The sequence below is a fragment of the Heliconius melpomene genome, chromosome 21, assembly GCF_056956725.1.
Source record: "Heliconius melpomene rosina isolate 202511_hmr_F chromosome 21, ASM5695672v1, whole genome shotgun sequence".
Lineage (NCBI taxonomy): Eukaryota > Metazoa > Arthropoda > Insecta > Lepidoptera > Nymphalidae > Heliconius > Heliconius melpomene.
In genome coordinates, this window is record NC_140409.1 from 5,302,334 (window position 1) to 5,329,266 (window position 26,933).

The 26,933-nt window shown below is 36.3% G+C and overlaps 3 protein-coding genes and 1 pseudogene across 4 annotated transcripts; 1 reads left to right on the top strand and 3 right to left on the bottom strand.

Annotated features, from left to right (window-relative positions):
• Positions 1-2,055: 2,055 nt before the first annotated feature.
• LOC146526981 (coatomer subunit gamma-like) lies at positions 2,056-18,100 on the bottom strand (annotated as a pseudogene). The gene is made up of 10 exons (XR_014879241.1): positions 17,423-18,100; positions 13,660-15,450; positions 12,961-13,374; positions 9,168-9,255; positions 8,582-8,722; positions 7,386-7,473; positions 5,603-6,939; positions 3,820-5,156; positions 3,233-3,373; positions 2,056-2,305 (listed from the first exon to the last, which is right to left on the bottom strand). The product of XR_014879241.1 is annotated as a coatomer subunit gamma-like (transcript).
• Positions 11,516-12,322, top strand: LOC146526982 (uncharacterized). Its single transcript, XM_085205768.1, has one exon. It carries the CDS (start codon positions 11,516-11,518, stop codon positions 12,320-12,322), a length of 807 nt encoding a protein of 268 aa, XP_085061894.1.
• Positions 18,101-20,524: 2,424 nt separating the features above from the next.
• Positions 20,525-23,702, bottom strand: LOC146526983 (uncharacterized). The gene is made up of 5 exons (XM_085205770.1): positions 23,563-23,702; positions 22,864-23,277; positions 22,051-22,138; positions 21,467-21,607; positions 20,525-20,775 (listed from the first exon to the last, which is right to left on the bottom strand). Exons 1-5 carry the CDS (start codon positions 23,600-23,602, stop codon positions 20,697-20,699), a joined length of 762 nt encoding a protein of 253 aa, XP_085061896.1. The 5' UTR covers positions 23,603-23,702; the 3' UTR covers positions 20,525-20,696.
• On the bottom strand, positions 23,379-26,545 carry LOC146526984 (uncharacterized). Its single transcript, XM_085205771.1, has 5 exons — positions 26,383-26,545; positions 25,684-26,097; positions 24,871-24,958; positions 24,287-24,427; positions 23,379-23,786 (listed from the first exon to the last, which is right to left on the bottom strand). Exons 1-5 carry the CDS (start codon positions 26,420-26,422, stop codon positions 23,777-23,779), a joined length of 693 nt encoding a protein of 230 aa, XP_085061897.1. The 5' UTR covers positions 26,423-26,545; the 3' UTR covers positions 23,379-23,776.
• Between the last annotated feature and the right edge of the window lie 388 nt (positions 26,546-26,933).

Sequence of the window (26,933 nt, forward strand, 5' to 3'; positions counted from 1 at the left end):
GGCTTGACGGAGATTCGGACCGCATCTGGGCCCACTATAATTTTCACCTGAAAGTCAAACGTTTTTTTTTAGAGAAGAAACAATAAGGCGATGTTAATTGAAGAAGAGAAAAGGTTTAAATGTTAACAGATGTGTGTGTTAGATGTTAGATGTGAGGTTTAAATATGAAAAGTATCGACAGGGTGCGGTGGGAATACCCCACCACCCACAAATTATACAAAACTTATATAACCCAAATTTATATAACCTAGAATTTATACAAAAAAATATTGCCCTAAAAATTAAAAAAGAAAAAAAACAAGATCTGAACGAACATATCTGTTCAAAGCTGTGCTGCTGAGTACAGGTCCCCCTCAGAAAATATCTCTAAATGCGCCCATCTGTATAAGTATGTCATAAACAGGGGTTAGGCAAGGGTAAAAGCCATCGCTGGTCCAGAGAGAGGAACCTCCTCACACTACACGCGGTTTCAAGTAAAATTGTCTTCTGCATCCGGTTCTTGATCTGACAGCTAAGCGATAGCCTTTTAAGATGTTGGTCGAGGTTTTTCGCTATTAAACCGTTAATTAAAACCTCTATCGGCACAATGATAGTCGCATTGACATCCCACATGGCAGTATTCTCATGAGCTAAGTCCAAATATTAAGATAATTTTTTCTTTATGGCCTTTGCGAGATTGTCATCATCTCGTATCCGCCATCTCTTAACATACTTCCCAAATATACCACTTCATTCACTTGTTCTAATATCATACCATTTACACTGATCTTGTATTCCGTCTTTTCTTCAATTCTTTCAAATACCAGAACCTTTGTCTTATTCGTATTCAGGCTTAGACCATTAGTTTCACATACTTCTTCCAGAGTGATAACTAAAGCCTGCTATGAGCACTGCATCATCTACCAATTCACATTCAAGTCACCTACTTTCACTTCCATGTCACTTTGTTTCATTCCTTGAAGAAAATATCAGGTATATTCAGGTAATCGGAAAGAATAGACTGGTCCTAGTAGAGCAAAGCACAGCTGAACAAAGCACAACTGACGTGGGATTGTGCCTATAGTAAGGCATCTTTAATTCCACAGGACCATATTAAAGAGCAAGCCATCTTGGCTACTTAATTGTGACGTGACACTCCACTACTGTGTGGTTTCGTAGGAACTTCCGTCCACATGTTACGCAGCTATGGTATAGCCTACCTGCGCGTACACCTGTAGCTCTTCTGGTGTTACCCGGTTATCTTTTTATATAAATGGCACACACTGCAAATAGCGATACTATTTCTTTTGCTCTAGCTCTAGAAGACCCTCGTGGGACCCCCATGCTGGTTACTGAACCAGAAGATTTTTTGCCATGCACAACGATCTGAAGTCTGTCAGCTAAATAAGAGGTCAGAAGATTGAGTGCACTTTCTCTTATGCCGTAGTCACTACTACGGCATAAGAGAAGGCACGACACTCAACATTGGCCGTGAAGCTACACTTAGCTTCACGGCCAATGTTGAGTGCTGTAGGCAAAAAGGCTTTGGACAAATCAAAGAAAATTTGTCAAGAGCATCCTGTGATCCCTCCCAAGCCTCACATATGTTCTTTATAAGAGAGCTATCAGCATCTGTAGTTGAACGACCATACTGTTTGTCGTGCATAAGATTATGTGTGCTAAAATGCACTAAAATTTTATTTAGGATAGTTTTCCGAAAATCTTACTAAGAGAGAGTAGTACAGAAATGGGTCGAAAATTATTGGGATCAGATATACTACACCTTTTAAATATAGGTATGACTTTACTAAATTTCATTAGGTCAGGAAACACACCATACTCAATACAATTATTAAATGTGAAGTGAGGAGCAACAGCATCTATTATAAAATTAATTAATTTGACAGAAATACCCCATAGGTCTGACGTTTTTTGATATCTAAGTACATAAATGTCTTAATGATGTCTCTTGAACTGTCTGATTTAAATTTAAAATCTATATTACATTTGCGTACAAATCAATTTTACAATCATACTGTGCCCCTGCGCCACTACTAGCCTCAATAAAACAAAAAATATGAAAATAATATTTATTCAAATTCTAATTCAACTTTTAGGAACCATAAAAAAAAATAATTTTCTAAAACGATGAAACATTTTAATAATTAAAAACTTTTATTTTTTATTTTCAGTTAGTTTCGATACAATTTGTAAATCGTCTTTCAGTAGCGTCAGCATTGCCTTCTTCTGTTGGCATTCGTCAAGTAGCAGCTCTTCAGCATTTTGTTCAAAATTTTTTATTAATTGTTCGTAGTGTTTTTCAAATCTATAAAGGTAATCACAAAATATTAAAAAAACATAATAAATATTTTTTCGTTGTTTTGGCACACATACATTAAATTGTCTAATGTGGAGAACGGAGTGTAACACTCTTTGCCAACCTCACTCTCTCAACTCACTCGTCGAGCGGGAATCGAACCCACAACCGTTACGTTTACAGTGAGACAATGTGCCGCTGCGATTATCATTTTACAATAGATGTTGACAAACTTTAGGTTTCCTAATGAGCCAAATCAGTGTTAACACACACAGTGTTAATCCATATTTATATTACAAATTCGAAAGTAACTCTGTCTGTTACGCAATCAGGGCCAAACCGCTAATTTAAGCGCCGTCTCAACCTCATGACACACAAAAACAATGTTTTACAAAAATATTGTTTTAAAAAGTCCGTGACGGTATATGTATAAGTTTATCTCTGAAGATTGAGCAAATGAATTTACTTTAAATGTATCGGGATTTTGTATTCATGTATTTTCTATAATTTGATATTCATCCTTCTGAAAATAAATATAATAGTCACTTTTAGCATTTCATCTAGATTGAAACTACCTAGATAGACTACCGACTGATTATCTACGAGTAATTTTCGAATAATAGTAATAAATCGAAATTTCGAAAAAAAAAAAAAAATATTTATGAGGCCGGTCGTGGCGAAGAGACACAAACCGTGACTATTGTGGGTTCGATCCTGACTCGAGGAAATGAATTATTTATTTACATTTATATTTCCATTTCTTCGCTCTGGTGTCAAGGCAAAGCGCGACGTAGAGTTCCGCCACTCAACACACAATGTCTCTAGAATTCGGCGGAAAGTGGGGAACGCAGTGTCTTAACACTAGGTTCCCTCTGCCTACCTTGCTGTACGCGGGATAAAACACTACGCGCTGAAAAAAAAAAGAAAAAAGTAAACCTTGTTTCCAAATCAGCAACAATTGTCTTAACTTCGTCCATAAATTTGTCTATAGTAGCTATAATCCCCCGGCACTGGCGGCGGTGGTCCGCCTTCTGTTCATATAGATTTTTGTGGGCGTCGACGAGAATGCTGACTAATCTATCGAAATAGTTGTTTAAATCAAATATATTAAGTTTTTAAAAATAAAACAATGTTAGGTGCAATTGAATTAAAAGTATTATTATAATATAGTAATTTATTCGGGACGCAACACGACACATGTGAAATGTGTGTGCGAATGAATAGTTTATTACACTATCCCGTATCCCGCAATCTGCAGGGTAGGCAGAGAGAGGAAGAGGAAAAAAGAGAGAGAGAGAACCTAGTGTTAAGACACACCGTTCCCGCTTTCCGCCGAACTGTAAAGGCATTGCATATTGAGTGGAGGAACTCAACGCCGCGCTTTTTGTTATTACAACATTCTTTAATTACACTCTTTTTTTTTTATAATAAATTTATCATAATGTCTTCATATGGAACTAAAAGCAAAGCTATACACCATCATCAAATATTAGGAGAAAATATTGCAATTATATAAAACTTACTTTTTATTTGAATCATGCAGTGTTTCGACGTGCGTAGTGTCCAATTTCTCCTTAATATGTTTGAAGAGATCCCTCAGTAACTGTATTTCTGCATATGAGAATTATGTTTATTTAATTTAATTTTATACAGAGTGGAAGTGTCAGCAATACATTAAATGAAACCATAGTTTTAACTACTCTATAAAAGCCTAATTAATATAATTTTAAAAAAATCTCCCAAAAATGAAACAGGAAAAAAGGTGTTCTCGTAAAAGGAGAGCTGAGTATCAGCGAACCATTTATAGAAACAGCATATCGGGTAAAATATTTCAAACCCATACCTAAAAAAATTAATCAAGATGCCTCAACTATTTTATACAATTTAAAATGACAATTTTATACATTTCATGATTCTTATCCATTCCTTTACCTTTATTTCGTGTGACGCAATTACGGTACATATACCAATAACGTAAACACTAACTACTACAAAAATATTACTAAAGGTTAAACAACTTTGAACTTTATCGCCAATACCTATGACTCAATTTCGCAATGAAGCCATTTGTAAAGTATAACATAGGCACGCACACACTTACCTGTCAAATCGGAAACGTCGCACACGTATGTGTGTGTCACAAGAAAATACAGGTATGGATAAAAATCGTGAAATGAAAAAAAAATCCTACGTCCAAACTGTTGAGGTACCTTGATTAATTTCTTAGGTGTGGGTTTGAAATATATTACCCTATATGCAGTTTCAATAAAAGAAGCGCTGCCTCTTCCACCCTGTATATATATCTTCCGGAATTGAACTCAGACCAATGGATTTAATAAGGCAAATACTATAAAAACAGTGTTTTATGCAAAAAAAAACAAAACTAATCTCACCGAACAATCAGCGAACACGATATTCAGTTTCTGGTTCTGTTAAATCAATAGCTTCACACGTCTTGAATATGGGACCAAGTTTTTCAATAGATGGAATAACTTTTAGTTGATCCGAATACATTTCTTCACGAGAAACAATTATTTCCATTTCTTCGCTCTGGTGTCAAGGCAAAGCGCGACGTAGAGTTCCGCCACTCAACACACAATGTCTCTAGAATTCGGCGGAAAGTGGGGAACGCAGTGTCTTAACACTAGGTTCCCTCTGCCTACCTTGCTGTACGCGGGATAAAACACTACGCGCTGAAAAAAAAAAGAAAAAAGTAAACCTTGTTTCCAAATCAGCAACAATTGTCTTAACTTCGTCCATAAATTTGTCTATAGTAGCTATAATCCCCCGGCACTGGCGGCGGTGGTCCGCCTTCTGTTCATATAGATTTTTGTGGGCGTCGACGAGAATGCTGACTAATCTATCGAAATAGTTGTTTAAATCAAATATATTAAGTTTTTAAAAATAAAACAATGTTAGGTGCAATTGAATTAAAAGTATTATTATAATATAGTAATTTATTCGGGACGCAACACGACACATGTGAAATGTGTGTGCGAATGAATAGTTTATTACACTATCCCGTATCCCGCAATCTGCAGGGTAGGCAGAGAGAGGAAGAGGAAAAAAGAGAGAGAGAGAACCTAGTGTTAAGACACACCGTTCCCGCTTTCCGCCGAACTGTAAAGGCATTGCATATTGAGTGGAGGAACTCAACGCCGCGCTTTTTGTTATTACAACATTCTTTAATTACACTCTTTTTTTTTTATAATAAATTTATCATAATGTCTTCATATGGAACTAAAAGCAAAGCTATACACCATCATCAAATATTAGGAGAAAATATTGCAATTATATAAAACTTACTTTTTATTTGAATCATGCAGTGTTTCGACGTGCGTAGTGTCCAATTTCTCCTTAATATGTTTGAAGAGATCCCTCAGTAACTGTATTTCTGCATATGAGAATTATGTTTATTTAATTTAATTTTATACAGAGTGGAAGTGTCAGCAATACATTAAATGAAACCATAGTTTTAACTACTCTATAAAAGCCTAATTAATATAATTTTAAAAAAATCTCCCAAAAATGAAACAGGAAAAAAGGTGTTCTCGTAAAAGGAGAGCTGAGTATCAGCGAACCATTTATAGAAACAGCATATCGGGTAAAATATTTCAAACCCATACCTAAAAAAATTAATCAAGATGCCTCAACTATTTTATACAATTTAAAATGACAATTTTATACATTTCATGATTCTTATCCATTCCTTTACCTTTATTTCGTGTGACGCAATTACGGTACATATACCAATAACGTAAACACTAACTACTACAAAAATATTACTAAAGGTTAAACAACTTTGAACTTTATCGCCAATACCTATGACTCAATTTCGCAATGAAGCCATTTGTAAAGTATAACATAGGCACGCACACACTTACCTGTCAAATCGGAAACGTCGCACACGTATGTGTGTGTCACAAGAAAATACAGGTATGGATAAAAATCGTGAAATGAAAAAAAAATCCTACGTCCAAACTGTTGAGGTACCTTGATTAATTTCTTAGGTGTGGGTTTGAAATATATTACCCTATATGCAGTTTCAATAAAAGAAGCGCTGCCTCTTCCACCCTGTATATATATCTTCCGGAATTGAACTCAGACCAATGGATTTAATAAGGCAAATACTATAAAAACAGTGTTTTATGCAAAAAAAAACAAAACTAATCTCACCGAACAATCAGCGAACACGATATTCAGTTTCTGGTTCTGTTAAATCAATAGCTTCACACGTCTTGAATATGGGACCAAGTTTTTCAATAGATGGAATAACTTTTAGTTGATCCGAATACATTTCTTCACGAGAAACAATTATTTCCATTTCTTCGCTCTGGTGTCAAGGCAAAGCGCGACGTTGAGTTCCGCCACTCAACACACAATGTCTCTAGAATTCGGCGGAAAGTGGGGAACGCAGTGTCTTAACACTAGGTTCCCTCTGCCTACCTTGCTGTACGCGGGATAAAACACTACGCGCTGAAAAAAAAAAGAAAAAAGTAAACCTTGTTTCCAAATCAGCAACAATTGTCTTAACTTCGTCCATAAATTTGTCTATAGTAGCTATAATCCCCCGGCACTGGCGGCGGTGGTCCGCCTTCTGTTCATATAGATTTTTGTGGGCGTCGACGAGAATGCTGACTAATCTATCGAAATAGTTGTTTAAATCAAATATATTAAGTTTTTAAAAATAAAACAATGTTAGGTGCAATTGAATTAAAAGTATTATTATAATATAGTAATTTATTCGGGACGCAACACGACACATGTGAAATGTGTGTGCGAATGAATAGTTTATTACACTATCCCGTATCCCGCAATCTGCAGGGTAGGCAGAGAGAGGAAGAGGAAAAAAGAGAGAGAGAGAACCTAGTGTTAAGACACACCGTTCCCGCTTTCCGCCGAACTGTAAAGGCATTGCATATTGAGTGGAGGAACTCAACGCCGCGCTTTTTGTTATTACAACATTCTTTAATTACACTCTTTTTTTTTTATAATAAATTTATCATAATGTCTTCATATGGAACTAAAAGCAAAGCTATACACCATCATCAAATATTAGGAGAAAATATTGCAATTATATAAAACTTACTTTTTATTTGAATCATGCAGTGTTTCGACGTGCGTAGTGTCCAATTTCTCCTTAATATGTTTGAAGAGATCCCTCAGTAACTGTATTTCTGCATATGAGAATTATGTTTATTTAATTTAATTTTATACAGAGTGGAAGTGTCAGCAATACATTAAATGAAACCATAGTTTTAACTACTCTATAAAAGCCTAATTAATATAATTTTAAAAAAATCTCCCAAAAATGAAACAGGAAAAAAGGTGTTCTCGTAAAAGGAGAGCTGAGTATCAGCGAACCATTTATAGAAACAGCATATCGGGTAAAATATTTCAAACCCATACCTAAAAAAATTAATCAAGATGCCTCAACTATTTTATACAATTTAAAATGACAATTTTATACATTTCATGATTCTTATCCATTCCTTTACCTTTATTTCGTGTGACGCAATTACGGTACATATACCAATAACGTAAACACTAACTACTACAAAAATATTACTAAAGGTTAAACAACTTTGAACTTTATCGCCAATACCTATGACTCAATTTCGCAATGAAGCCATTTGTAAAGTATAACATAGGCACGCACACACTTACCTGTCAAATCGGAAACGTCGCACACGTATGTGTGTGTCACAAGAAAATACAGGTATGGATAAAAATCGTGAAATGAAAAAAAAATCCTACGTCCAAACTGTTGAGGTACCTTGATTAATTTCTTAGGTGTGGGTTTGAAATATATTACCCTATATGCAGTTTCAATAAAAGAAGCGCTGCCTCTTCCACCCTGTATATATATCTTCCGGAATTGAACTCAGACCAATGGATTTAAGAAGGCAAATACTATAAAAACAGTGTTTTATGCAAAAAAAAACAAAACTAATCTCACCGAACAATCAGCGAACACGATATTCAGTTTCTGGTTCTGTTAAATCAATAGCTTCACACGTCTTGAATATGGGACCAAGTTTTTCAATAGATGGAATAACTTTTAGTTGATCCGAATACATTTCTTCACGAGAAACAATTATTTCCATTTCTTCGCTCTGGTGTCAAGGCAAAGCGCGACGTTGAGTTCCGCCACTCAACACACAATGTCTCTAGAATTCGGCGGAAAGTGGGGAACGCAGTGTCTTAACACTAGGTTCCCTCTGCCTACCTTGCTGTACGCGGGATAAAACACTACGCGCTGAAAAAAAAAAGAAAAAAGTAAACCTTGTTTCCAAATCAGCAACAATTGTCTTAACTTCGTCCATAAATTTGTCTATAGTAGCTATAATCCCCCGGCACTGGCGGCGGTGGTCCGCCTTCTGTTCATATAGATTTTTGTGGGCGTCGACGAGAATGCTGACTAATCTATCGAAATAGTTGTTTAAATCAAATATATTAAGTTTTTAAAAATAAAACAATGTTAGGTGCAATTGAATTAAAAGTATTATTATAATATAGTAATTTATTCGGGACGCAACACGACACATGTGAAATGTGTGTGCGAATGAATAGTTTATTACACTATCCCGTATCCCGCAATCTGCAGGGTAGGCAGAGAGAGGAAGAGGAAAAAAGAGAGAGAGAGAACCTAGTGTTAAGACACACCGTTCCCGCTTTCCGCCGAACTGTAAAGGCATTGCATATTGAGTGGAGGAACTCAACGCCGCGCTTTTTGTTATTACAACATTCTTTAATTACACTCTTTTTTTTTATAATAAATTTATCATAATGTCTTCATATGGAACTAAAAGCAAAGCTATACACCATCATCAAATATTAGGAGAAAACATTGCAATTATATAAAACTTACTTTTTATTTGAATCATGCAGTGTTTCGACGTGCGTAGTGTCCAATTTCTCCTTAATATGTTTGAAGAGATCCCTCAGTAACTGTATTTCTGCATATGAGAATTATGTTTATTTAATTTAATTTTATACAGAGTGGAAGTGTCAGCAATACATTAAATGAAACCATAGTTTTAACTACTCTATAAAAGCCTAATATAATTTTAAAAAAATCTCCCAAAAATGAAACAGGAAAAAGGTGTTCTCGTAAAAGGAGAGCTGAGTATCAGCGAACCATTTATAGAAACAGCATATCGGGTAAAATATTTCAAACCCATACCTAAAAAAATTAATCAAGATGCCTCAACTATTTTATACAATTTAAAATGACAATTTTATACATTTCATTTTTTTTTTTTTTTTTATGGTAAAAGGACAAGGCAAACGAGCGTAAGGGTCACTTGATGGTGATCACCGCCGCCCACGACCCCGTGCAGCACCAGAGGAGCTACAGGTGCGTTGCCGGCCTTTGAGGTGGAGATAGACGCGCTTTTTAAAGGTACCCATATCGTACCAACCTGGAAATACTGCCGCGGGTAGACCGTTCCACAGTTCGGTGGCGCGTGGAAGGAAATTTCTACGAAACCGCACAGTAGTGGAGTGCCACGTATCCAGATGGTGTGGATGATATTTAAGTTTGTGACGTGCTGTGCGGTTAGAAAATTCGGCGGCAGGTAACAGTTCAAACAGTTCTTCAGAACACTCACCATGATAAATGCGATAGAGAACACACAGCGAGGAGACGTCTCTACGCAGAGCCAAAGTGTCAAGCCTTTCACAGCTTACTGGGTCCTTAATGATTCGAACAGCTCTACGTTGTATGCGATCAAATGGGTCAAGCTGATACTGGGGTGCACCAGCCCAGAGATGAGAACAGTACTCCATGTGTGGCCGAACCTGGGCCCTATATAGGGCCAATCGGTGTTTTGGCGTGAAGTACCGTCTCGCTCTATTCTCTATCGAGGCCAACTTGGCCTTGCTTTCCAGATGATCGCGATACTGGCACTCACTCGAAACATTAAGGCCCAATATACTGATACTGGGCGCGGCTGAAAGGGGAGTGTTCTGAAAGACTGGCGATACGATAAATGGGGTTTTTTTAGTGGTTAACGCGCAAACCTGTGTCTTCGGGGGGTTAAATTGGACCAGGTTCTTCTCACCCCATGAAGAGACATTCTCGAGGGATGCCTCAACAGAAGACACAAGTTTATTTCGGCACTGTTCAGCGTTTTCCCGAGAAAGACTTGCGCGGCCGGAGTAAACAGCGTCCACCGTGCTGTCATCTGCATAGCAATGAATGCTAGAATCTTCCAGCATGTCATTGATATGCAGAAGAAACAGCGTGGGGGACAGCACGCAGCCTTGGGGAACGCCAGCGTTCACGGGCATATGTTTGGAGCAAAAACCGTCGACAGCGACCTTGATGCTGCGCCCAGTGAGAAAGCTGGCGATCCACCTGCATAAGTTCTCGGGAAGCCCATAGGATGGAAGTTTAGCAAGGAGCGCCCCATGCCACACTCGATCAAAGGCCTTCGCCATGTCCAAACTAACTGCTAGGCCCTCTCCCTTGCTTTCAATAGCCGCAGCCCAACGGTGGGTAAGGTAAACCAGGAGATCACCGGTTGAGCGACCATGGCGGAAGCCATATTGACGGTCATTAATCAATCGGTGATCCTCTAGATAAACCAAGAGCTGGCTATTGATGATGCTCTCCATGACTTTTGAGAGTAGGATTATCCATTCCTTTACCTTTATTTCGTGTGACGCAATTACGGTACATATACCAATAACGTAAACACTAACTACTACAAAAATATTACTAAAGGTTAAACAACTTTGAACTTTATCGCCAATACCTATGACTCGATTTCGCAATGAAGCGTGTGCGTCGTCCTTACAAATGGCAATTTCTTTTTCAACGATAATTTTATTATTTTTTTTTTCATTATTGCGATTTTTTTTAATTGTACCTATTAGGCTTTTATAGAATAGTTAAAGCTGTGGTTTCATTTAATGTATTTAAGTGGCAAAAACACCGTATATACAGGGTGGAATTGTTAGCACCACTTTAAATGAAAGCACATGTGGCTTGATGAAGAATCGACTTGCGCTCGCGCATAGGTCAAACCGGTCGGTCAGTCGTTTCTTGTAACACACGCGAAGCGCATGTCTCCCTTAGGCACTTTCGATCTACCTCGCGCGCGATTTGCCTTTATTCACATTGACATCATAGGACCTCTTCCTATCTCACAGGGATATCGCTACTGCTTCACTGCTGTGGATCGTTTTACCCGCTGGCCGGAAGTCACGCCTATGGCGGATATCACGGCTGAAACAGTTGGGAAGGCGTTAATATCCTGGATATCCAGATTTGGATGTCCTATGGATATTGTCACTGATCGCGGGCGACAGTTTGAATCCGCACTTTTCCAATACCTTGGAAAAATGATCGGATTTAAACATCGCAAAACAACCGCGTATCACCCAGCATGCAACGGGCTAGTGGAACGATTTCACAGGCAGTTAAAGGCAGCAATAATGTGCCACGCAGATACGAATTGGGTGGATACATTACCATTGGTATTACTTGGCATACGTAGTGCATTTAAAGATGACCTCCGATCATCATCCGCTGAGCTAATTTACGGCGAGCCATTGCGTTTACCTGGAGAGTTCTTCCAGGCCGCAGCTCCCCATTCCACGGATTTGTCGGAGTTCACTTCACGTCTTCGCCAATTTGCCTCAAGGCTGCAGCCCTCACCAGCTGCGCGGCATAGCAAAGGCAAAATTTTTATCTTTAAGGATCTGTCTTCATGTACTCACATTTTTCTTAGGGATGACTCTTTACGTGGTGCTTTACAACCACCTTACACCGGCCCCTACGAAGTTCTAGAACGTGGTGATAAAACATTTAAAATATCCATAAAAGGTAAAACCGTGACAGTATCAGTAGACCGCATCAAACCAGCCTACATACTGTCCGATCCTTCTCCCAATCCTATTCCCACGCCTACTCCTAAATCCAATCCTGATTTTTCTTCCAATGCTCCCATTCAAGATGGCTTAAAGCGAACTCGCTCAAATCGAATTGTTCGGTTTCCCGATTATTATCGCCCTTGACAGTCTCTGGCGGTGGGTGGTGTGGCTTGATGAAGAATCGACTTGCGCTCGCGCATAGGTCAAACCGGTCGGTCAGTCGTTTCTTGTAACACACGCGAAGCGCATGTCTCTCGCTTGCTTGCCGCTCGCTTGCTTATATCGCTAACGCCACGTGCTTCATTACTTAACACATAGTACACACATTCTATACACAGTTTTAACTACTCTATAAAAGCCTAATATAATTTGGAAAAAAAATAATTCCCAAAAATAAAAATGTTATTTTTTCAAACAAAATAAATAATAAAATTATCATTTTAAAATAAAACGCCATTTGTAAAGTATAACATAGGCACGCACACACTTACCTGTCAAATCGGAAACGTCGCACACGTATGTGTGTGTCACAAGAAAATACAGGTATGGATAAAAATCGTGAAATGAAAAAAAAATCCTACGTCCAAACTGTTGAGGTACCTTGATTAATTTCTTAGGTGTGGGTTTGAAATATATTACCCTATATGCAGTTTCAATAAAAGAAGCGCTGCCTCTTCCACCCTGTATATATATCTTCCGGAATTGAACTCAGACCAATGGATTTAATAAGGCAAATACTATAAAAACAGTGTTTTATGCAAAAAAAACAAAACTAATCTCACCCGTGGGTTTTTCGCGATCGTTTCGCCTATGCCAATCTTGTATATTAGAACTGATTACAGAACCAATATTTTCAATATTACTTCTGCTATCCACTTTTCGAGTTGGCAGCCATTTTCTATCTTCATCCGATGATGATTCTATTGTTATTAGTGTCTCCGGTGAATTATTATTTATTTTTGTATTAATTTTCTTTGTACATTGTGCATTTAGTGTTAGTTGTAGCTTTTCGAAAAAATCCTGCGTAGATGGATTTAGATATTCTACATCTAGATTTCTAGGTGTTATTGGTTGGTTTAATTGTTCTGTGTTAGGGGGTGCGCCTTCAAGGTCACCCCGCGCTGTGATAGGTGACTGTCCTGTAGTAGGTATTGTTCCATCCGAAGTATACTCTCTCTCTCGTCGTTTCGTCTCTTCTGAAATTGTGGATAATGTTCTTTTAGAGATTCTTTTAGAGCCAGAGCAGGCTTTAGTCTTCGATTTATTTTTATTAATATATCTTGAATCACTTGATAATGTTTGTGTCTTATCTTTTTTCGCTTTAGATTTATTATTTTTTTTAGTTATCGCACTTTTGTTTTTTGTTTTTATTAGTTTGTAGATTGATTTTGTTAAAGTAATCGATAATATTCAATTTAGGAGGGCTTCTATTATTTGTTAAATTTTGCGTTGTATGTAAAACAGATTTAACTGTCACATACTTCTACGGCTGAGGCGGCTCTTTCCCAAGTGGCTTCCCATTCGTCGTTGGCGGCGCGAGTTCTAAATTGTTCAGCACATCCGATCTCAACTTCTTCCAGTGGGTACGTATCAGCGTAGCTTTCTCCGGAATCCGGTAATCCTGTGGTGGGGTGGCAATCTCGTACCACAAACTCTAACGTTGCCCCGAAATTGCCCAACGTCTCTATTGGATTCTCAGGGAACTCTAAAATGCAGAAAACGCTTCCTTGCTTATCATATGGTAATTCCTTACATCCAACTTCTCCAAGAACTTTGTAATCAGGAGCAACATCAAGGCGGATGTGCACCTTCTCTAAAAGCTGATCACTAAGTGTGTTTAAGCATTCAAACTGCAACACTAAATATTTTGAGAATATATGTTTAACGCAGCGAACACGATATTCAGTTTCTGGTTCTGTTAAATCAATAGCTTCACACGTCTTGAATATGGGACCAAGTTTTTCAATAGATGGAATAACTTTTAGTTGATCCGAATACATTTCTTCACGAGAAACAATTGGCTGGTTGCGCACTTCGACTTGGGCTGGCACTTCTTCGGGTTCTTGGTGTTCTTCTGCAGTTGGTACACTCATAATATTGAACGGTTCATCAATTTTTAAATTAATATGATCCTGAAGAGCTATTTCTAACAAAACAGGATTTGGTATTGGTACATTGATGATATATTCATCAATCAACTCTCGATCGTTTGTGTCTAATATGGCACGATAAAATATTGCACGGTCGCGAACTTCATCATCATCATCTAATTGACAACGAGCCAAAAGTACTCTTATATTAGGTAGAAGTTCTTCACGTGCAGCCCCAAACCGTGCAACTGCGGATACTGCTGCAGCTCGAACAGGCCCAGATTCCAAGATAACTCGGTTGTAAATATATCGATTGTACCTGGATGGTTGGCGAGCTTTTGGGCCTTCGCGCCCCAAAATATGCAAAATTCGAACTGCCAACGAAGTATGTTCACAATTTTCAACAAATTCGCAAAGATGCGCTAAGCCTGTCTCTTTAGCGTCAGGATTTTCTTCGACTAACGCAATAATTGTATCTGCAATAGCAGTCTTGTATTGCACACCTCCTTCATCTCTAAGCATTCCAGCTAAGAAAGCCGCTAATGATTGATGTTTTCGTGGATATTTTGAGCAAAGCCTCCTAATAGCGCGTACAACTACGATTTTAAATTAATCTGAAATCTCTGACATAAAACTAGATATTTGTTTCATTAGTCGATCAATGGAGCTCTCAGCTCCAGTTGCAAGAAGAGTTGTCACGGCCAGGCTTGCTACGGAGCGATTCGGATCTGATATTAAATTTTCTAAATCTACTGCCCAAGCGGCTACGGCATTGGGATGTTTTGCTGTAAGTTTGGCCAGAGTACGTGCCCCAGCTAACCTTAAGGTAGCTTTAGATGATCCACAGAATATTTGCAGAACGCTTACTGCTTGTGCCAAGTCACGTGCGGATTTTCTTAAATTGACGATGGCGTGTGCTGCTTCATACACAACGATTTCTGATTTGTGACGAAGACATGACTCTATGAACTCTAAGTATGGCTCTGAAGCATCGCTTTGGTCTTCCTCTGCGAGTTTTGCAGCATGACGTACTAAAAGGCAGAGTGCATATGGTGATCGCAATGGAGAACGGGCCAATTTTGTAACAAGCTTCACTGTCGACAGGCGATCATTGCGTCGGGCTCCGGCAACTACAGCCAAAGCATGATAAGATACCATCACATTGTCAGACATGATAGCTTCCTGAAAATAAAAAAAATATATCAATATATTTACAAGCTACTGCTCTTTTTAATCTACCCCATTATACTTCTTTCATTGTTTCTAAGTTATATCATATTATGTTATATAAACTAAAATCCATTATTTAAATACTATCGTATACCTTATTGTAACAATATTTAGTTTATAATTCTATTATTTGCACAGATAAATAGTTTATTAAACTATGATCTATAAATGACTAAAAGAAAAATTATAACTATTAAAACAAAATTAAAGTCAATATTTTCAAGATAATATATTTCCGTGTAAATTTGTAAGCAATAAATTTACACGGAAATATATTTTTTTACATAGCATATAAGTTGTATTAAATCATCAAGTCATTGTTACCAAAGTAGCAAAGTGAAAAAATTTCATTCCCCCAAGAGCGAATCAAACCTACAACCACTGCATCAACAGTTAGAGCACTCTAAACTTATGAGGCGTCACAACGGCCTCAATACATTTTTTTTATATTACAATTTTTAAATAAGTGTATAATAACCATTAGTTTTTATATAAAATAAAATAATAAAAAGTGCAACTGTTATAATACTATGTTACATATTATTTGATAGAATCTAAACAAAAGCTTAAGTATGTTACAAGGTGTGAGTTATAAGTCATATAATACAATGTTAATAACTGATATGTCTTACCCCATAGTAGAATGAAAATAATTTAAACATAATCATCAATTTCATAGAATAATCATTAGAATTATTTGCATTTCCTTACTCTGTTAACAAGCCAAAGCATGGCATTGAACTCCACACTTAACATGCAATATATTGTAAATTTTGCAGTGCTTCAGGGAAGGACTGTATTAACACTAGATTCCCCCTGCCTATTCAAACAACAACATGCGCAACATGTGGGATACAGAATGAAGCTTAAAAATTATAATAATCATTCTACTATGAATGTAGAAAAGTGAGATGTTGCTAAATTTGAAATTTCAGCTTAAACCATTCGCTGCCATGCCTAAATTATATGAAGTCATTCCTATTGCCATTTTATATTTTGAGTGTTATTGTTTGCCAAAACACTGTTATTTCATGGTAAGAGCACATATATTATTATACATAATCATTTAGAACGAAAACCAAAGACAAGTGTACTAGTACAAAGGAAGGGAGAATGGTTTTTTACATATTTATATTTATGTTTGTGGCCACAAAAAATTTGCTAATTCAAAAGCCTGCATGTTATAAGCAGGACAAGTACACTCTTCCTGGCAATGCGTGACACCCTGCCAAAGACAAGTATACTTGTCCTTGGTAGTGAATGGGTTAATGAAAGCAAAGTTGTTATATAAAATACTGGTGAACCACCTGCTGCTTTGCTTGATACAACTATTTATTTAATAAGCAGAATTACATTATACTGATAGTGACATTTAATATACACATTTTAGTAGTATTTAGATTTTTTATTGCTATGGAAGTAATAGAAAAATCTTTTAATTATATATTTTATAACAATACTTTAATTTTGCCCATATAATAGTATATGTTTTGCAATTCGTTTACAATATAGTAATATATTTTGTGACACTCATCATGGTTTTGAAATATTTAAGTAAGTATTTTTAGTCACTATATTACAAGAGAATGATTTATAAGATTTTAAAAATTAAAAAAATATATATAAGAAAATGGCAAGAAAAAACAAACAATATTTGCAGATTTAAAAATATTTGTTTAAGTGAGAGTCACAGTCAAATTACAGTTAAAAATAACAATGTATGATATATAATAGAAACTTGTATTAAGTTACATCACTGATATTTATATTATGACAAGCAGAAATATAAATTAATACTTTTTTATTGTGTGTTCTCCATACAATGTGACATTGGCGAAGTGATTAGTGCTCAACTGGCACGCCTGAACCACCATAAATTAAGAACTAAACTGAATAAATTTTTAAATGGGATGATTATATTTACCTGTGCATCATTAACCCATCTCCTCACCAAGGAACAGAAGCAGACAAGTGGAGAGCAGAAACAAGGGCAGCTGAACTAACAGCAGGATTTTTATCCACAATAGCTTGTTTCATATAGCGTTCTATAGCTTGTAGCATACTACTATCGGTTATGCTGCATAAGGCACGAATAGCTGCTGCTCTGTACAAATCTTCTTTTCCTGTCATATCCTTGGTCAGTGAAGATGTAACGATAATTACATCTTGCGCCATAGAACTTAGTTCTTTAATACATAAATACACCAATCGACGCAGTACAACATCTTTAGATTGAAATAATTTAGTTGTTGCAAAGAACATATCAGTAGCTTCTTGAGTAGTAAGTTTTTCTCCTTGATTGAGTAAATATAAAACTTTGGTCAATATATGAATGCATTTTCTTGGATTTACCGGAGTAGAATTAAAATAGCGAGCTTCCTGCAGCAAAGTTGTCTTATCAAGGTTTTGAAATATGTTTGCTCCTCCATCTTCTTCTTCTTTTTTATCTCGACGAAATGAACTCATTGTGTTGTTTTCTTTAAAAATTAAAATTTTCCTCAAATATAATTAATACACCGCTACGTGTAAATTGTCACCAAATCATAGACAAAAATTGACACCTCAAAGTAATCTAGAACCACAGATAAGTCAAAAATATACAAAGTACCAAAATAAATACGATATAGATAACGTATTTGCTTTACGAGATGTGAAAGTGTATGATAATTTCGACACGGTACTGTATTTATATTTTATACATCGTTTACTCACATCGTATACCATACAATCTCCTTCTTGTGTTCTCCATATAACGTGATATTGGCGAAGTGATTAATGCTCAACTGGCACGCTCGCTATAAACCAAGAACTGAACTGAACTCACATCGTGGAAGTTCGACAAGCGTCCACAAGTTTTTCACAAACGTCAACGTGTGAATACATCGCAGGCTAGCTGCCGCTAGCCGCATATTTCCTTTGATCTGTGTTCAAAAACCGACACTGGTCTGAATATATATATAAGTTATCGCAAGCTTTGACGCTGACGCTCAGACGCTGGTGTTAATAGAGTCTCTTGCCGAGACTTGCCAAGCGTGTTAATGACGTATTAATACGCTTGGTAAGTTAATAAATAAGAAACGTTAAACCATTTTTTTCTTAAATTATATAGCAGATATTACTAGCCAATGATCATTAATTCTACGTCATACAGCTAAAATTGATAATACAATTATCCTTGGCATTTTCTTTATAACCAAAATTCTTATTCTTATTCTGATTACCAGTATTGACTACTAATACAAATAATAGAAAATGATTATAATATACAATGTTTTATATATTTTAATCATTTTCTATTATTTGTATTTCTATTAGTTCAGGAATACCTTTATTATATAAGAGAAATTAATTTAGCATTTTTAAGTATAAATTATCATAAAAATTACGATATATACATACGACGACGAGGCAAGGGTAAAAGCCATCGCTGGTCCAGAGAGAGGAACCTCCTCACACTACACGCGGTTTCAAGTAAAATTGTCTTCTGCATCCGGTTCTTGATTTGACAGCTAAGCGATAGCCTTTTAAGATGTTGGTCGAGGTTTTTCGCTATTAAACCGTTAATTAAAACCTCTATCGGCACAATGATAGTCGCATTGACATCCCACATGGCAGTATTCTCATGGGCTAAGTCCAAATATTAAGATAATTTTTCTTTATGGCCTTTGCGAGATTGTCATCATCTCGTGTCCGCCATCTCTTAACATACTTCCCAAATATACCACTTCATTCACTTGTTCTAATATCATACCATTTACACTGATCTTGTATTCCGTCTTTTCTTCAATTCTTTCAGAAACCAGAACCTTTGTCTTATTCGTATTCAGGATTAGACCATTAGTTTCACATACTTCTTCCAGAGTGATAACTAATGCCTGCTATGAGCACTGCATCATCTACCAATTCACATTCAAGTCACCTACTTTCACTTCCATGTCACTTTGTTTCATTCCTTGAAGAGAATATCAGGTATATTCAGGTAATCGGAAAGAATAGACTGGTCCTAGTAGAGCAAAGCACAGCTGAACAAAGCACAACTGACGTGGGATTGTGCCTATAGTAAGGCATCTTTAATTCCACAGGACCATATTAAAGAGCAAGTCATCTTGGCTACTTAATTGTGACGTGACACTCCACTACTGTGTGGTTTCGTAGGAACTTCCGTTCACATGTTACGCAGCTATGGTATGGCCTACCTGCGCGTCTATCTCCACCTCTAAGGCCGGCAACACACCTGTAGCTCCTCTGGTGTTACCCGGTTATCTTTTTATATAGATGGCGCACACTGCAAATAGCGATACTATTTCTTTTGCTCTAGCTCTAGAAGACCCTCGTGGGACCCCCATGCTGATTACTGAACCAGAAGATTTTTTGCCATGCACAACGATCTGAACTCTGTCAGCTAAATAAGAGGTCAGAAGATTGAGTGCACTTTCTCTTATGCCGTAGTAGTGTAGCTTCACGGCCAATGTTGAGTGCTGTAGGCAATCAAAGGCTTTGGACAAATCAAAGAACATGTCAAGAGCATCCTGTGATCCCTCCCAAGCCTCACATATGTTCTTTATAAGACCTATCAGCATCTGTAGTTGAACGACCATACTGTTTGTCGTGCATAAGATTATGTGTGCTAAAATGCACTAAAATTTTATTTAGGATAGTTTTCCGAAAATCTTACTAAGAGAGGGTAGTACAGAAATGGGTCGAAAATTATTGGGATCAGATATACTACCCCTTTTAAATATAGGTATGACTTTACTAAATTTCATTAGGTCAGGAAACACACCATACTCAATACAATTATTATAAATGTGAAGTGAGGAGCAACAGCATCTATTATATAATTAATTAATTTGACAGAAATACCCCATAGGTCTGATGTTTTTTGATATCTAAGTACATAAATGTCTTAATGATGTCTCTTGAACTGTCTGATTTAAATTTAAAATCTATATTACATTTGCGTACAAATCAATTTTACAATCATACTGTGCCCCTGCGCCACTACTAGCCTCAATAAAACAAAAAATATGAAAATAATATTTATTCAAATTCTAATTCAACTTTTAGGAACCATAAAAAAAATTAAATTTTCTAAAACGATGAAACATTTTAATAATTAAAAACTTTTATTTTTTATTTTCAGTTAGTTTCGATACAATTTGTAAATCGTCTTCCAGTAGCGTCAGCATTGCCTTCTTCTATTGGCATTCGTCAAGCAGCAGCTCTTCAGCATTTTGTTCAAAATTTTTTATTAATTGTTCGTAGTGTTTTTCAAATCTATAAAGGTAATCACAAAATAGTAAAAAAACATAATAAATATTTTTTCACTCACACTCTTTGCCAACCTCACTCGTCGAGCGGGAATCGAACCCACAACCGTTACGTTTCCAGTGAGACAATGTGCCGCTGCGATTATCATTTTACAATAGATGTTGACAAACTTTAGGTTTCCTAATGAGCCAAATCAGTGTTACACACACAGTGTTAATCCATATTTATATTACAAATTCGAAAGTAACTCTGTTACGCAATCAGGGCCAAACCGCTAATTTAAGCGCCGACTCAACCTCATGACACACAAAAACAATGTTTTACAAAAATAAAAAAACTACCTAGATAGACTACCGACTGATTATCTACGAGTAATTTTCGAATAATAGTAATAAATCGAAATTTCGAAAAAAAAAAATATTTATGAGGCCAGTCGTGGCGAAGAGACACAAACCGTGACTATTGTGGGTTCGATCCTGACTCGAGGAAATGAATTATTTATTTACATTTATATTTCCATTTCTTCGCTCTGGTGTCAAGGCAAAGCGCGACGTTGAGTTCCGCCACTCAACACACAATGTCTCTAGAATTCGGCGGAAAGTGGGGAACGCAGTGTCTTAACACTAGGTTCCCTCTGCCTACCTTGCTGTACGCGGGATAAAACACTACGCGCTGAAAAAAAAAGAAAAAAGTAAACCTTGTTTCCAAATCAGCAACAATTGTCTTAACTTCGTCCATAAATTTGTCTATAGTAGCTATAATCCCCCGGCACTGGCGGCGGTGGTCCGCCTTCTGTTCATATAGATTTTTGTGGGCGTCGACGAGAATGCTGACTAATCTATCGAAATAGTTGTTTAAATCAAATATATTAAGTTTTTAAAAATAAAACAATGTTAGGTGCAATTGAATTAAAAGTATTATTATAATATAGTAATTTATTCGGGACGCAACACGACACATGTGAAATGTGTGTGCGAATGAATAGTTTATTACACTATCCCGTATCCCGCAATCTGCAGGGTAGGCAGAGAGAGGAAGAGGAAAAAAGAGAGAGAGAACCTAGTGTTAAGACACACCGTTCCCGCTTTCCGCCGAACTGTAAAGGCATTGCATATTGAGTGGAGGAACTCAACGCCGCGCTTTTTGTTATTACAACATTCTTTAATTATACTCTTTTTTTTTATAATAAATTTATCATAATGTCTTCATGTGGAACTAAAAGCAAAGCTATACACCATCATCAAATATTAGGAGAAAATATTACAATTATATAAAACTTACTTTTTATTTGAATCATGCAGTGTTTCGACGTGCGTAGTGTCCAATTTCTCCTTAATATGTCTGAAGAGATCCCTCAGTAACTGTATTTCTGCATGTGAGAATTATGTTTATTTAATTTAATTTTATACAGAGTGGAAGTGTCAGCAATACATTAAATGAAATCACAGTTTTAACTACTCTATAAAAGCCTAATACAATTTTAAAAAAATCTCCCAAAAATGAAACAGGAAAAAAGGTGTTGTCGTAAAAGGAGAGCTGAGTATCAGCGAACCATTTATAGAAACAGCATATAGGGTGTAAAATATTTCAAACCCATACCTAAAAAAATTAATCAAGATGCCTCAACTATTTTATACAATTTAAAATGACAATTTTATACATTTCATGATTCTTATCCATTCCTTTACCTTTATTTCGTGTGACGCAATTACGATACATATACCAATAACGTAAACACTAACTACTACAAAAATATTACTAAAGGTTTGAACTTTACAACAACAACTTTGAACTTTATCGCCAATACCTATGACTCGATTTCGCAATGAAGCGTGTGCGTCGTCCTTACAAATGGCAATTTCTTTTTCAACGATAATTTTATTATTCTTTTTTTTCATTATTGCGATTTTTTTTTATTGTACCTATTAGGCTTTTATAGAATAGTTAAAGCTGTGGTTTCATTTAAAGTGGTGCTGCCAAAAACACTGTATATACATATATATATCTTCCGGAATTGAACTCAGACCAATGGATTTAATAAGGCAAATACTATAAAAACAGTGTTTTATGCAAAAAAAACAAAACTAATCTCACCCGTGGGTTTTTCGCGATCGTTTCGCCTATGCCAATCTTGTATATTAGAACTGATTACAGAACCAATATTTTCAATATTACTTCTGCTATCCACTTTTCGAGTTGGCAGCCATTTTCTATCTTCATCCGATGATGATTCTATTGTTATTAGTGTCTCCGGTGAATTATTATTTATTTTTGTATTAATTTTCTTTGTACATTGTGCATTTAGTGTTAGTTGTAGCTTTTCGAAAAAATCCTGCGTAGATGGATTTAGATATTCTACATCTAGATTTCTAGGTGTTATTGGTTGGTTTAATTGTTCTGTGTTAGGGGGTGCGCCTTCAAGGTCACCCCGCGCTGTGATAGGTGACTGTCCTGTAGTAGGTATTGTTCCATCCGAAGTATACTCTCTCTCTCGTCGTTTCGTCTCTTCTAAAATTGTGGATAATGTTCTTTTAGAGATTCTTTTAGAGCCAGAGCAGGCTTTAGTTTTCGATTTATTTTTATTAATATATCTTGAATCATTTGATAATGTTTGTGTCTTATCTTTTTTCGCTTTAGATTTATAATTTTTTTTAGTTATCGCACTTTTGTTTTTTGTTTTTATTAGTTTGTAGATTGATTTTGTTAAAGTAATCGATAATATTCAATTTAGGAGGGCTTCTATTATTTGTTAAATTTTGCGTTGTATGTAAAACAGATTTAACTGTCACATACTTCTACGGCTGAGGCGGCTCTTTCCCAAGTGGCTTCCCATTCGTCGTTGGCGGCGCGAGTTCTAAATTGTTCAGCACATCTGATCTCAACTTCTTCCAGTGGGTGCGTATCAGCGTAGCTTTCTCCGGAATCCGGTAATCCTGTGGTGGGGTCGCAATCTCGTACCACAAACTCTAACGTTGCCCCGAAATTGCCCAACGTCTCTATTGGATTCTCAGGGAACTCTAAAATGCAGAAAACGCTTCCTTGCTTATCATATGGTAATTCCTTACATCCAACTTCTCCAAGAACTTTGTAATCAGGAGCAACATCAAGGCGGATGTGCACCTTCTCTAAAAGCTGATCACTAAGTGTGTTTAAGCATTCAAACTGCAACACTAAATATTTTGAGAATATATGTTTAACGCAGCGAACACGATATTCAGTTTCTGGTTCTGTTAAATCAATAGCTTCACACGTCTTGAATATGGGACCAAGTTTTTCAATAGATGGAATAACTTTTAGTTGATCCGAATACATTTCTTCACGAGAAACAATTATTTCCATTTCTTCGCTCTGGTGTCAAGGCAAAGCGCGACGTTGAGTTCCGCCACTCAACACACAATGTCTCTAGAATTCGACGGAAAGTGGGGAACGCAGTGTCTTAACACTAGGTTCCCTCTGCCTACCTTGCTGTACGCGGGATAAAACACTACGCGCTGAAAAAAAAAAGAAAAAAGTAAACCTTGTTTCCAAATCAGCAACAATTGTCTTAACTTCGTCCATAAATTTGTCTATAGTAGCTATAATCCCCCGGCACTGGCGGCGGTGGTCCGCCTTCTGTTCATATAGATTTTTGTGGGCGTCGACGAGAATGCTGACTAATCTATCGAAATAGTTGTTTAAATCAAATATATTAAGTTTTTAAAAATAAAACAATGTTAGGTGCAATTGAATTAAAAGTATTATTATAATATAGTAATTTATTCGGGACGCAACACGACACATGTGAAATGTGTGTGCGAATGAATAGTTTATTACACTATCCCGTATCCCGCAATCTGCAGGGTAGGCAGAGAGAGGAAGAGGAAAAAAGAGAGAGAGAACCTAGTGTTAAGACACACCGTTCCCGCTTTCCGCCGAACTGTAAAGGCATTGCATATTGAGTGGAGGAACTCAACGCCGCGCTTTTTGTTATTACAACATTCTTTAATTATACTCTTTTTTTTTATAATAAATTTATCATAATGTCTTCATGTGGAACTAAAAGCAAAGCTATACACCATCATCAAATATTAGGAGAAAATATTACAATTATATAAAACTTACTTTTTATTTGAATCATGCAGTGTTTCGACGTGCGTAGTGTCCAATTTCTCCTTAATATGTCTGAAGAGATCCCTCAGTAACTGTATTTCTGCATGTGAGAATTATGTTTATTTAATTTAATTTTATACAGAGTGGAAGTGTCAGCAATACATTAAATGAAATCACAGTTTTAACTACTCTATAAAAGCCTAATACAATTTTAAAAAAATCTCCCAAAAATGAAACAGGAAAAAAGGTGTTGTCGTAAAAGGAGAGCTGAGTATCAGCGAACCATTTATAGAAACAGCATATAGGGTGTAAAATATTTCAAACCCATACCTAAAAAAATTAATCAAGATGCCTCAACTATTTTATACAATTTAAAATGACAATTTTATACATTTCATGATTCTTATCCATTCCTTTACCTTTATTTCGTGTGACGCAATTACGATACATATACCAATAACGTAAACACTAACTACTACAAAAATATTACTAAAGGTTTGAACTTTACAACAACAACTTTGAACTTTATCGCCAATACCTATGACTCGATTTCGCAATGAAGCGTGTGCGTCGTCCTTACAAATGGCAATTTCTTTTTCAACGATAATTTTATTATTCTTTTTTTTCATTATTGCGATTTTTTTTTATTGTACCTATTAGGCTTTTATAGAATAGTTAAAGCTGTGGTTTCATTTAAAGTGGTGCTGCCAAAAACACTGTATATACATATATATATCTTCCGGAATTGAACTCAGACCAATGGATTTAATAAGGCAAATACTATAAAAACAGTGTTTTATGCAAAAAAAACAAAACTAATCTCACCCGTGGGTTTTTCGCGATCGTTTCGCCTATGCCAATCTTGTATATTAGAACTGATTACAGAACCAATATTTTCAATATTACTTCTGCTATCCACTTTTCGAGTTGGCAGCCATTTTCTATCTTCATCCGATGATGATTCTATTGTTATTAGTGTCTCCGGTGAATTATTATTTATTTTTGTATTAATTTTCTTTGTACATTGTGCATTTAGTGTTAGTTGTAGCTTTTCGAAAAAATCCTGCGTAGATGGATTTAGATATTCTACATCTAGATTTCTAGGTGTTATTGGTTGGTTTAATTGTTCTGTGTTAGGGGGTGCGCCTTCAAGGTCACCCCGCGCTGTGATAGGTGACTGTCCTGTAGTAGGTATTGTTCCATCCGAAGTATACTCTCTCTCTCGTCGTTTCGTCTCTTCTAAAATTGTGGATAATGTTCTTTTAGAGATTCTTTTAGAGCCAGAGCAGGCTTTAGTTTTCGATTTATTTTTATTAATATATCTTGAATCATTTGATAATGTTTGTGTCTTATTTTTTTTCGCTTTAGATTTATAATTTTTTTTAGTTATCGCACTTTTGTTTTTTGTTTTTATTAGTTTGTAGATTGATTTTGTTAAAGTAATCGATAATATTCAATTTAGGAGGGCTTCTATTATTTGTTAAATTTTGCGTTGTATGTAAAACAGATTTAACTGTCACATACTTCTACGGCTGAGGCGGCTCTTTCCCAAGTGGCTTCCCATTCGTCGTTGGCGGCGCGAGTTCTAAATTGTTCAGCACATCTGATCTCAACTTCTTCCAGTGGGTGCGTATCAGCGTAGCTTTCTCCGGAATCCGGTAATCCTGTGGTGGGGTGGCAATCTCGTACCACAAACTCTAACGTTGCCCCGAAATTGCCCAACGTCTCTATTGGATTCTCAGGGAACTCTAAAATGCAGAAAACGCTTCCTTGCTTATCATATGGTAATTCCTTACATCCAACTTCTCCAAGAACTTTGTAATCAGGAGCAACATCAAGGCGGATGTGCACCTTCTCTAAAAGCTGATCACTAAGTGTGTTTAAGCATTCAAACTGCAACACTAAATATTTTGAGAATATATGTTTAACGCAGCGAACACGATATTCAGTTTCTGGTTCTGTTAAATCAATAGCTTCACACGTCTTGAATATGGGACCAAGTTTTTCAATAGATGGAATAACTTTTAGTTGATCCGAATACATTTCTTCACGAGAAACAATTATTTCCATTTCTT

What these genes read in the sequence shown, in the direction of transcription:
- LOC146526982 (XM_085205768.1), top strand. Translation starts at nt 11,516, where the DNA reads ATGGCGGATATCACGGCTGAAACAGTTGGGAAGGCGTTAATATCCTGG.
- LOC146526983 (XM_085205770.1), bottom strand. Translation starts at nt 23,602, where the DNA reads ATGGGAAGCCACTTGGGAAAGAGCCGCCTCAGCCGTAGAA. An exon ending in CGATCGCGAAAAACCCACGG is followed by an intron (nt 22,139 to 22,863) that starts GTGAGATTAGTT and finishes TCTCACATGCAG; the next exon opens with AAATACAGTTACTGAGGGAT. An exon ending in GTTGCTGATTTGGAAACAAG is followed by an intron (nt 20,776 to 21,466) that starts GTTTACTTTTTT and finishes TTACCTTTATAG; the next exon opens with ATTTGAAAAACACTACGAAC.
- LOC146526984 (XM_085205771.1), bottom strand. Translation starts at nt 26,422, where the DNA reads ATGGGAAGCCACTTGGGAAAGAGCCGCCTCAGCCGTAGAA. An exon ending in CGATCGCGAAAAACCCACGG is followed by an intron (nt 24,959 to 25,683) that starts GTGAGATTAGTT and finishes TCTCACATGCAG; the next exon opens with AAATACAGTTACTGAGGGAT. An exon ending in CTGCATGATTCAAATAAAAA is followed by an intron (nt 24,428 to 24,870) that starts GTAAGTTTTATA and finishes CTATTTCGATAG; the next exon opens with ATTAGTCAGCATTCTCGTCG.